Genomic DNA, 12557 nt, shown 5'->3' on the forward strand with positions numbered 1-12557 from the left:
CGAGGCAAATTTTTGAAAATTGCTTTCCCGCAAACGCCACGGTGCGAGTTGAGTGAAATTCAATTGACTATTTCCTGCATTTTCTCCCCCCTCGGTTGGCAAAATAAGGCCTCCTGTACACTCCTCCCTTATAACCTTATTACAAGCTGCTTTTTTGAATTTTTAAGTGAAATAGCTTGTCGATGGTTGATGTAAATCATCTTGTTTTTCATCGTGTGTTATTCAATTATTTAAATCTCTCATCCATTAAATGCGTGTTTTCTTCCACCGTTCAACCGATTACTTGTTGAAAGAGAAAAGCCTTTTTCCCCACGAAAGAAATAAAAAAATCTCCCTCCCATCCATCGTAAACGCGAGCTTCGTGTAATGTTTGACGTTATTTTTATTTATCGATTACAGCTGATTTTTGCTCATGCACATCCGCACCTTATCCGCTAGGCCTTAGTCTGTGTTAGGGGTGTGTTTTAAATTAAATAATCTGATTATTTACAACTTTGCCGACGTGCCCCTTCAAACCGCGCCCTTTCCAATTGGCGATTTCAATTGGCAGGAACACAAGAAACGGCAGCTCGTCTTCGCTGCTTAAAACAACTACTACAATCCTTTTCCTACACTCTTTCCCCTCGTAACTCTTTCGTTCTCCTTCGGACTTAAACACCTGTAGGTAGCCTCGTCGTGATCAGTTTGGGTTTTGTTTTGAACAGCTATCGTATGCGATCTTGCTATGACTTATGGAGAAAAAAAACGAACGAACGGTACACCGCTTTCCGCTACGGTTTATGTACAATTAAAACAAACGCAAGCTGCTGGTAATGGTAGTGGTTCACTTATGCTAGTACCGGTACAGTTCGAGTAAAACAAAAGAAAACGCAAATAATACTATCGTTCACCCAACGTTCCAGTGGGTTTCCTTGCATCTTCCTCTACGAATTTCCTGATTTAGAATAACGTTTTTACACATTTTAGCTTGACATTTTGGATCTAAAACAAATCTTAACCTTTCTTGGTTTCCTTTTTTGTTCCGGATATATTACAACTTCATCAAAATATGGTTCAGATTAATTTTTATCGAAACGAAAAACTAACGAAATACACAAATCACTGGTACCATTGCAACAATCTGCTCGGCAAAACTCGGGCGAGGACTCTAGGGGTGCGAAACATTTGGCACTGGCGACTACTGTCCACCCTTAGATCCTTCCGCTGCTACCGGACGCTCGAAGTTCAACCGTTGTGGTGCATGTTCTCTTCGTCGCTCGGGCAGTCGTCCATGTCGATGAACTCGTCCTCGTCGTCCTCGTCCTCGCAGCTACCGGCCGGGCTGGACGTGGACCGATTCTGCTGATCCCCGTCGGTCGACTTGCCCGAGCCGGAGCCTCCCTCCTCCTGCTGCATGCGCTTATGCTTGGTGCGCCGATTCTGGAACCACACCTTCACCTGGGGGAAGACCAAGAAGGGAAAAGGGAGCGATTAAATACCGTGAAATATGTCTCAAGGGGAGAAAGTATCAAGGATTGTAGGAGTAGGAATTGGGCATTCGATCGCAGGAAGGATCACACGTTCCGCAAACGTTGGCGGCTTGTTTCAAACTTGATCGCCCTCAACTCAACTTTGTTTGGAGCAGTTGTAACATGACACGCTGTCCAAACTGCGTTCGTGACAATTGGGCGTTGTTTCACACTTCACGCTTCAGGTGTACAACCGAACCGTGTGATCGAGCAGTAAGCCAACCGTATGATCGAGAGCACCACCAACTACCAACACAACTTGGAAGTCAAGGGCTTTCGGTTCCTGGCTGCGGCCACAGACTGGATGTAAGGTAATTATGAATGAAATGGGGATATTATTGTAATTTAATCTCATTTACTACGGCGACACCGGCGTGCACAGCGTTGTGGGAGGTTACTGATGAAGCTCCCAGACAGTAACGGCGCCGGGAGTGGAGGACTCCCAGAAACGCTAGAGACCGGCAAGATTTGGTATAAGTATGTTATGTTTCCTTCAGCCTTTGGAGCTCCGGATCAAAGTAAAGCCGATTTAGGTATATTCCATATTTTTTCGTAAAAGTGGGGCTTCCACGCCAAGGCGCGACAGTAGCTCTGGCTAAGAATGCTGCCAGCGTGAGCCAACATCAAAAGGACGTAGAAGAGGAGGCCCTAAGGGTAAGAGGGTAAGGTGTGCACACTAATTACCTGCGTCTCGGAGAGGTTCAGGTTCTGGGCGAGCTGTTTCCGCTCCGCACCGACCACGTAGTGGTTGCTCTCGAACGCGTGCTCCAGCTTGAGCAGCTGCGAGGGCGAGAAGGCCGTCCGGACGCGCTTCGACTTGCGGAACGGGATGAGGTAGTCTGCGGGGGAAAAACGGTGAAAAAGAGAAGGAAAAGAAAATTATTAGAACAGTGACATAAGGTTAGGGGAAACAAGTCGACGCTAAGTAGCTGGATGAGGCGACTAATATCGATCACTAATATAAGAAGATACACTGCTTTGCAACTGCCTTTCCAATTCTGCGGGGGATTATCACACATACATGTTCTCCTGTTCCCCGAAAAACTGTAAAGTTTGTGAATGTTCCCGTAATGAACAAAAAATAACCAACAAAGAGGACGATTTTGTGCGTTTTCGTCTTTTCACGCAAGTGTGTGAGACTGGTTTTTGTTTTTTGCCTCAAAACGCCGCCGTTAAACGAAGGAAAATTGCCCCCCAAAATGCAACGACGTGGAACAAACTGGACCACCTCCAATACCCCCTCCCGTTTCCCTTCTCCCTGTCAGTGTGTGTGTTTGTGTGCGAGAACGAAGAGCGTTTGTAATCGGTGTTAAATATTTGTACCTTTTTGCCATAAACATACTGCAGCAAGTTGGCGGCAACGATGGCCACTCCTGGTGGCAGGCCGGCCTGGTAAAGCCATCTCCCTGCCCTCCAACAACCTCCCTTCCCCCACCGCCTCTCTTCGACTTTCCCTCCCTCTACCTCGCTAAGCTGCCCTTCCACCATGTCATGGGGTGATGTTCGTACGTGTAATTAAATAATTATATATCATTATGGCAAATATATTGCACTCCGTTGTTCGCACTCGTTCGGGCACGTTGTTGTTGTTGTTATTGTCGTTGGTGGTGGTGGTGGTTGTCCTCCGTCGCTCCCGCATCGTTATTGACTCCTCTTTCACGGCTCCAACGAAAACTTCAACGCCCGATGCATCAACGCCCCGCGAACGCACTAATTCCAGCGCGAACGTGTGTAAACCACCCCTTCGCTGTGAGTGCGTGTGTGAGTTTAGGTTGCGCGTCACAACAAGGATACCAGCAGGCTGTGGGAGTTCTGACTGGTGGTGAAGGGACCCACTTGAGAAATCGGACAAAAAGCAAGAAAAACCGGTGCGAAACGAAACGCGAACGAAACAAAGCGAAACATCGCGGAAACGGACGTCTGCGTGTGTGTGTGTGTATGTGTGCCCGGTGCATCTACGCACCGGGTATGTTTATCGCATGTGTAAATGATTTTTTAATGGAAGTCCAATTGAACGATAATTTCACCGAACCGCCGCGGAAAACGGGGAAAACCCGACGTCGAGGGTGTGACGGAGCGAAGGCAACCGAATCCCTGCAAACCCATTACGGCGCAAATGATGCGATGAGTACATCAGATAAGTGCAAGTGCAGCCAACTGCAGGAGTGCACTATTTTAGCGAAACACAACAGCGTTCGAGCGGATGGGATCGGGAATGGAAGGCGGAGATTTAACCCTCCGTCAGTTTAGCTAAACATTGCTTTATTAAATTGCCCCCCGTGTCCTCCTTATCGTTGGGATCCGGTGCAAATAATCGCGCGCACACACACACACACACAGTCCCGGGTGTTGCAGCTCAAGTGTACAAACGCCAGCCCGAGGGTTCCGGTGGAGGACCTTTTAAAACTCGATCGATGGTGTCTAGCAGTAGTTGGGCCCGGGTTGGCCGCAATTAAAAAGCAATCAACACGACCCTCGACTTTAACGCGCCTTCGAAGAAGTCGATCTGGTGGGCTAGACCGGCACAAGTGCTTGACGTGTGTGTGTGTGTGTGTGTGTTTGGGTTGAGGGTACCTCCAGCTTTTTCACCGCCTCCTCACCCTAGGGGATGGTAGCGTAATTACCTTTTAATCAACTCCGAGCACACTAATTAATACATTTTTGCATCGGCTTATGGAAAGCCACGAGTTCCTCCCCTCCCTCATCCTCCTTCCAGGTGGGCTACCCGTTGAGGCGCGAAAGCATTTCCACCTCGCTTCCACCCTCCGTGTTGTGTTTTCGGTGGGCGAAGAAGAAAAACAAATGGTGGTCCAACGAATGGCCGACGGTTGAATGGTGGTGTCCAGTTGGGTGGCAGGGGTGGGGTGGGGTGGAGAAAAAATAAAACATTACTTCCAACGCACCAGTCAGCGCCGGTCCTCAACCCATACAACGACACGGTGTGACCACGGGGCGACCAATGCTGGCGTGTAATTCAATTAAAAATAATCGTATCACCACGACGCGATCACCTTTCGAGCTGTTGTGTGTTTTTTGTTTTTTTTTTTGCCAGTGTATGGGTGTCCGTGTGTGTGAGCTAGTGGCCGCGGACATCCACCGGGCACCACTTGTCACGCTCCGACACTCGATACGCACCGCCCCCTTCCACCCCCAAACCTTGGCACCATCCAAACGTTCGCTAGAACTCGGTGAGAAAGAAAAAAAGGGATCACGCGGGGTTGCGGGTGCCTTTTTCACCACGATCGCACCCCACCAGCGGGAGGGCGGTTCCGATGGGGTCGCGAGTTTCTGTGTGTGTGTGTGTGTGCTTGTTCGTTCCTCCACCGCTCGCCCTCCTTGCATTTAATGGTAGATAAATCGAATCGAGTGGAAGAAATAGGCGAGAAGTTGAAAATTAAGTTAATTTAGATAATTCAATTCCACCGCGCTTCAACTCAACAGCACACAGACACAAGCACTCAACAGCACACCCAATGGGCGAGTCTTAAATGGGTACAATTTTATTTGCTCGACACTCCAATTCCCCGTTCCGCTGCTCGCCCTTCCCCTGGGAAGTCTTCCTGCGGAGGACCTGTTTGTGAATTGGAAAAGCTCATGCTCATGCCAACCCTCTTATGGCAGTTGGGGTGGTAAAAATGGATCGTTTTGTGAGGGGCTAGTTTACTGGCCAACCATGTTCAAATCAATTCACACTTGATTCGCGCCCAGTAACTCCACCAATTGCCCATCGAGGGGGAACAAAACCCCGACTGCAATTCACTCGTGGGCATGCAGTGGATTTGATGTTTTTCTTTGGACTAAAAAAATAAACGATCATGTAGCGCGGGCTCATATTTAACGCATAGATGTCAGGTTAATTAGCAGCGAACGAGATGATTGATTTTCAAAGAATAATCCACCAACATGCCTAACGGTCGCTTTGGATGGATTCCTCTCGGACGCCGTGCAAGGTTGCATAAAACGTTCAGCTGAACATGAACCGATTTTGATAGGATTGATTGCGTCCCGTTTGTGCGTGTGTGCCCGTGTGTATCTACACACGCGTTTGATGTTTACTTCACTCGATGATCGGCACGGGGCCGAGATAAGATCTTTTTTCCATTTAAAATTCATATAATATTATTGTTTTTTTGTTGCTGTTATATATGCCGTTGTTACTGTTCATCTCGTTGTTTTTTGTTTGTTGTTGTTCAATCTTTTCCACCCATTCTTCCCTTGGCATCGGCCTTATCTGCCATCGTTTTGATAGTTGCCTTTTTTATATTGTTTCCTTTCCATTTTCTTACTGTTGTTTGATTGTGTTGTTCCGTTTTTTTTTTTTCGTTGCCTTCTTTCCCGCTTGTCTTTCTCCGTACCGCCTCTTTGAACGTGCGTTCGTCCTCGTCAACACGTTACCCATGTCCGGGGGCGTGTAGCCGGACGCGCACACTTTGGCGCAAATGAATATTTCATCATCCTTTATCTTGCGGCGCGGCGGCGTTTCGGTGCAGTTCCTTCCCTCGCCAACCACCAGCCCGGTCAAATGCCTTGTATTATTATTATGACTGTTTTGTTAATTTTGCATTCGTTCGCAATGAAAAACGTGCGTTTTGAAGGCGCATGTTTGTGTGGCGCAGGCGCCACCCGCCCGCGTTCACCTGGTGGGCCTCGTCAGCGGGTTGCGATGTTTTTCGCTGGACTAACGCAATTCAAACGGAAACGGTTGATGGATGAAATGAAATGCGGTGAAAGAAAATCAGCAAAACCGAAACGGCTAAAGCTGCACCATTTTCCACGTGATGACGGTGAGGGGCGGCACAAGGTGGTACATACATTTGTGCACATACACGTATAAACGCTTCTGAAAACAAGCAATTAGACGCATGGAAAGTGAAGCCCGGCGAGAAAGGGCCGCCTGTTCGAGCGGCATTAAAGGTGGACCTAAATTAGTGCATAATTAATTAACGACCAAAGTGGCTCACGAAAGCGCGTGTGCATGTATATGTGTCTGTGTGTGTGTGTCAATTTGTTAATTGTACAGGTGCTCGCACGTTGATGATCATGAAGATCATCCACACGAATCAAGGCCCCCGAGCTGATCGAGCTGATAGTCCGTGTGACTCTCAGGCAGTCGTTCCCGCCGAGCGCTGGACGCTCGTAAAAATCGCAAAATGCTGATTTTTATTCCTCGATTGGGTGAGAAGATTTCTGTCTTTTCCTGCCTCCGCCGTTTGCCCATCTTTGCCGAACCCTCATCCTCATCTTCGCAACGGCAACGATCGAGTGTGTAATTATGAATGAAGACGATCTTGCGAATCGGTTAAGCTGGGCTCGTCCAACGATCAAACGGGTTGTCTCACCGGGTAAGGGGAAGGCGAAGGAGGGTGAGAGACGGCGAATCCGATCATATTTCCATCCCCAATCCACGAATGGGAGGGAATAAGAAAGAAACCCAGCTCCGAACCTGAGGGGCTGAAGGGGTTTTTTGATCGAAATCGGGCGATTCTTCTTGGAAGCGAATGGATCTTTTTTCTTCCGCCTGTCTCTACTATTGTTGTCTCTCCTCGCACTATGTTGACTTTTTGTACCATCGGGGCCCGACGAGAAGCAGCAAAAAAAAGCACATAAAACGTTGTAAGGAGGCAGGAAAATATACGGCGATCCATCGCTTTTGGAGACGATATCAGCTATAAACATCTCATTAATTTATTTTCATCGCCATAAATTAATGGCTTGATCAGAAGGGCTCGGCGAGGAGAATGGGAAGAGGGTAGCTGGTGTGTTTGTGTGTGTGTATCAACTCGTTTTGTTTCACAGCTTTTCGCGATGAAAATGTGTTTCCATTCCTCCCGGTGTTGGTTCGGGAGCGAAAGAACCGAAGGTGCAAGTGGCATGTCATTTTCATTTCGTGTGTAAAAAAAACAAAACATTCTAAATGCGTTCCCGTACGGTGGAAATTTCGTTCCACTCGCCAACCTTTCATCGCGCACGAAAATATGTTCAACCCTTATTATTTATGAACCCTGTTGCCAGTGCTAAGTATAATGCTGAGTGAAATCATTGTCCAAATTTTCTCGCCACCGCCCAACACGCCCGCAAGGGCTTTTGCGGGCAGATAATTTGCACGCACAAGCTCCAAAAATTGGCGAGTTTCTCCGACGGGTTCCTTTTCTGGTGCCCGCGAGCAAAGTGTGGCATTTAAATCCCAAACGGAGGACCCCAAAGGGCCACCGAAAGCAAAGGACCGGCAACGGGTGGGTTTGCAATTTTGAGGTCCCACCAAAACAAATGTCCGTAGCATGCTTTCCGAGGTTTCATTCGGAGGCGCGATGTCACTCTGGAGTTGGTAATATTTATTTTCCCTTTTTTTACATTCCAAGGAGTCCTACGTCCGGTGTATGTGTATGTCTGTGTGTGTTAAACGGTGGCAACACGAACATCTATTTGGTTCGGGGGGAGAAGAATAAAACGGGGAAAAAATAAAGAAAAGAAAAGCCGGAACGAAATGCCTGAAGGGGGTGTCTAATAACATTGGCACGAATTTCACAACCCGCTACCTCCATTATGTCCTAATGTTTACGAGTTTACTTTGGGTGCGATGTGATAATTTACCGTCCTGGGCCGCTTTCCGTAGGCCCTGTTGCGATCCGGGAGCATTTTTTGATGGCATTTTGTTTCCCTTTTTACCGAGCAAAGGATATGTCAATGCCACTCAAGAGGGAAGTTGTGCTGCACTTTATGAATTTCTTACACACCACCACCTTTTCCGTTCTATCCAACGATTTTGTGTTCTCTCCTGCCAACACTTTCCTTTCCGTGCAGACCAACGCGGGTTACATACTGACGCGTATGTAATTGCGTACTTAAAATTCCGTACAAGCTCCGAACATACCTCGTTGGGACCGAATTTGCGTACAGGGAAAGGTGGGGAGAGTGAAAAAGGCGCCTCGTCGCGGGAAATGGCAGGCTGTAGTGTACAACAATGCAAAACTAACAGGCCCCAGGGAAGACACATCGGAAGCATCTCGGAAACGGGAAAAGGTATGTGTTGAAAAAGCACGTAAAATAAAAACACAATGTGTCATAAACAAAACAAAAGTGTATCGACACAGAGAGAAAGAAACATAAGGTGATAAGGAACAAGAAAAAAAAAACCAGAACACCGGAACGTACCAACAGGCATAAATTATCCGCCTGCGACGTAGTCGTTAAAATGCGTATAAATTCCGGAATTCGATTTATTGCCCCAGCCTCCGACGAAATTATGAAGTTGTGAGCAGCGGGAGGCACGAAACCAGCCGCCCATCGCACTTCTTCCCTCATTTCCCCCTCCTACTCCCCACGGAATCGGAAAGGCAAAAGCTCGATCGGCAATCATCGATTGGAACGAAACGGCCATCAGGATGGCGCAATCCAGCCCGAAGCTCGTGGCATTCGCGATGCACCCGGGTTGGTTGTGTTAATCATCTTTTTCCTTCCCCGCATTCCTCGATTCTTTCGCTCTACCGACTCGGCGCGAACCTCGCGGGGGCTACGGCTGTTGCGAAAGGTGATAAATTAGCGATAAATGAGCTTTTATTAACGGCCTGCCCGGGCGCACCGGGAAACACTTCCGAATGGCAGGTTTTTGCACCAAAATGCAAAACCAGGAACACGCCCGTTCGGACACTCCACGGAGGGAGCGAAGGGAAGAAGGAAAACATCTTTCCCATCGGAAGCTGCCAAACGTTTGCACGCTCGATAAAACATGATCCCGTTCAATCGGAGCAGATTGTTTAATCTCAACGCCACCGTTCGGCGAGGAAACACCTCGTTCCGCTTGTGTTCCAAACACTGTCCGAAGATTTGCAGCTACCGTCCGATCCTTGCACTCGAGTCGAGTAGAGAAGTCTTGTGACGAGAAGTTTTGTGCTGATGGGTTTCATGTTATTATTGACATTTTTCTCCCCGACCATAAACGATCATATCGCGCTAGTTCATGTTCCCATGCGACATTTTGGAAGCCTTTCGAATGTAACATTTTTATGGCTTTGACAGTGAGCACCACATCGGCTCGGGATCGTTTATATGGGCCGGGGTTGTTGTGTAATAAAACAGGGTTACACACACACGCACAACCGTGGCGTAGCTTTATAGCACTCCGAAGAAAGCACCCCGACGAGACGAAGCTGATCGTCAACTTTATTAGAAAGCGGGTCACAATAAAACCGTCGACCACGCCACAGGTGTCTGTGTGTTTGAATACGTGTGTGTGTGTATCTGTCTGTGCGCTCTAATTAGATCAGAGTCATCATTTTACGATCCATCGGCAGGAGTTCCTCGCGCGCAAAAAAGTTAAAGAAAAAAAAACACACAACAACAAGCGATAAGAAATGGGAATGACGTTTGCCTTACGATCTTTTACGATCCAGGCGAAGAAAGGTTGCCGAGAAAGCAAAAGGGAACCCATTACGATCCGGAGTGTCCGATTCCGAGAATTTGGAAAAGAATAGATCGCCTTGTTTTGAGTGTGGTTATTCTTCTGCTGTTGTTTTTTTACGGTCCCAGTAGGACAGCTCCTTCCAGCATCGTCCTTTCTTTCCTCCAAGAACTTCACTTTTGTTGCGGCACGAGCGAAAGAGAAGGAGAGAGTAACGACGTCTCGGTGATGGGAATTCCAATTAAAACCCATCCAGATTTGTGTCGACGCCCCGTCGGGAGTGCTCCTTTCTTGGGCTCCGAGGGGTAAACTTTGGGCTACTTAAACAAAGACGAACAACCTCTCGAAAGCTCCCTCCTTGTTCCGTGTGTTGCCGACGGAAGGGTAAAAAGGGTGCTCGAAAGACACCACTTGGGATGCGCTTGTTGATTGGAAAGATCGTGATCGCGATCGATATTAGGTCCCAATGTCCGGCCGCTAAACTACCCATTAAACGCGCCCCAAGTTCGATTTTGACGCCTGCTTTTTCTTGTCTTGTTGCCGATAGGAAGTAGTTTGCGGAGTACTTACTGCCAGGGAAGCCGATGGGGAACACGCCGCGTCCGTGGCGGCTCAGGAGCCACGGGTAAAGCGGGTAGCTGTCGCGCGGGGGCAGGTTGGGGTTGTGCAGGTGGGCGGCAGCCGGATGCGGTGGAAACGGCTGGCCGGCCTGGGCGTGGGCGAGGGCGGCCGCCTGGAACTGGGCCGCCAGGAAGTGCTGGTTGTGGGCGGCTTGGACCATTTCCGGCGTGTGCAGGAACGGTGGGAGACCCTTGAGCTCGGATGGCGCTGGTGGAGGCGGGCCGCCGGTGGACGGGTGCTGTGGGGGGCCCGGATGCGACGAGGGGCTGACGGGGAAGGGTCGCACGAGACCGGGCGGCAGGCCGGGAACGACGATGGGCCCCACCGACGGCGGGTGGGACGGTGGAGGTGCTGGACCGCCATGCCCTAGCATTCCCGCGGACGATCCTGGCGGAGGTGCCGGCGGGGACGCCGGTGGCGAGGGACTACGGGGACGCTTCAGAGAGATCGGGCCGGACGGGAGGGCCACGGGGGGCGACAGGCGCGACTGAAGGGCCTCCAGGGAGCGGACGCTTGCGTGGCTTCCCTCCAGACTCTGCGGACTCTCGGGGAGCCGGGTGATGCTGTAGTTATGCGGGGGCGAGAGGCTCTGGAGGCGGTTCAGGCGCACCGAGTAGCTCTCGGTGGAGGTACCGAGCGGGCTGGGGGACCGCTGGGGCAGCAGGTGCAGCATCGGTTGGCCTCCGCCGCCGGCACTTCCGCCATCCGGCTTGCTGGAGGCGGTGTGCGAGGCTGGCGGCGACGGGGGCGACTTCGGCGTGGTGTTGCCCACGATCGAGTCGATGCTGAAGCCGATCCGGGGCTGCAGCGTCGGCATCCTGTAGCTGCTTGGTGCAATCTTGAACACCTTCTCCTCCGTGCGGCACGTGTCGATCATGAAGCTGGCACTCGTTTTCGGCTCAATTTTGTCTTCGACAACACTCGGCGCAAAGCAGAGAGTCTTCCGACTAGCGACCGTTCTACTGCTCGTTGCGATTCGATTCTGCGTTGCTCTAAACAACCATCACTTGGCATCTGCACCTTCGGAAACTTCACACAATCACTACTGACACAACTGGCAGTTCGAACTCGTTGGAAACAATTTTTCGAAATGTAACACCGTTTTTTACTCCTTCTTCTTATTTCGCTCTATTCTTCTCGCTTCAAACGTCACATCGATCGGATGAAACACTTGCCAATCACAACAACGATCACGGACAACCACTTTCGCACATCGATCTCTCACGGATCAATCAATCGAACACTCGGGTGGAAAAATACGCTCGTCCGGTTTTGAGGATGGGGTCGGAAAAGCCCTCCTACTAGTCAGAAGACGAAGAAAAACGCACACAATTCCAGTGGAGGCGTTAGCGCTAGACCAAAACACCAACGGACACAGCGGAAGATCACAATCCACAAAAGGTGAAACGCGTCGATGACGACGAACAAACGACAACCGATCTGCACGCAGCGAACGTTCGACTCGGAATGAAAACCTGCTCGCCGTTCGTGTTGTGTGTTCAGGTTTTTTTCTCCACCCTGGACTCCTTCTCCGCTTCGAGGTCCAGCTCTCTCTCTTTCTTCCCCAATGTGGCGATTCCGATCGATTTTGTGTCTCCTTCACGCCTTATTGTTAGCAGTGCATGCTTTTCATCCCCTCCACCATCCGGTGGCACTTTTCCGGATTCCTTTTTTCTCTCTTCTTTCTTCGAACATCGGTTGTTCGAAAACGGGGGGTTGCAGCGGATGCCTCGAATTAACACCGGTTGTTCCATTAAACATAATTTAATGATTATTTTGAAAGGTTTCAATGGTTTTTCTGTGAAATCGCTTCGACACACTCTATGAGTATGTGTGTGTGTGGGGTGGTTAAGCAAACGTGGTTGCGAACCACCTGGTGAAGGGTGGTTTTTGAAAGGCTCTGATTCGCCACCAGCTGCTCACACAGCGAGCGGGAAAAGGAGGCAGCTATTGGTAGAGGAAACAAAACAGATTTCGTTGACTCCGCCCCTCTCGGTGGCGGTTCAATATGGTGAACGTAACCAACACCA

At 49.6% G+C, this 12557-nt stretch overlaps 1 protein-coding gene across 1 annotated transcript; it reads right to left on the reverse strand.

The window, feature by feature from the left end:
* Nucleotides 1-1224: 1224 nt before the first annotated feature.
* On the reverse strand, nt 1225-11404 carry LOC131287867 (homeotic protein empty spiracles-like). The gene is made up of 3 exons (XM_058316954.1): nt 10477-11404; nt 2193-2347; nt 1225-1437 (listed from the first exon to the last, which is right to left on the reverse strand). The coding sequence occupies exons 1-3, from the start codon at nt 11402-11404 to the stop codon at nt 1225-1227; spliced, it is 1296 nt and encodes a 431-aa protein (XP_058172937.1).
* Nucleotides 11405-12557: the final 1153 nt, after the last annotated feature.

This window comes from Anopheles ziemanni, chromosome 3 (genome assembly GCF_943734765.1).
Source record: "Anopheles ziemanni chromosome 3, idAnoZiCoDA_A2_x.2, whole genome shotgun sequence".
NCBI classification, from domain to species: Eukaryota; Metazoa; Arthropoda; class Insecta; order Diptera; family Culicidae; genus Anopheles; species Anopheles ziemanni.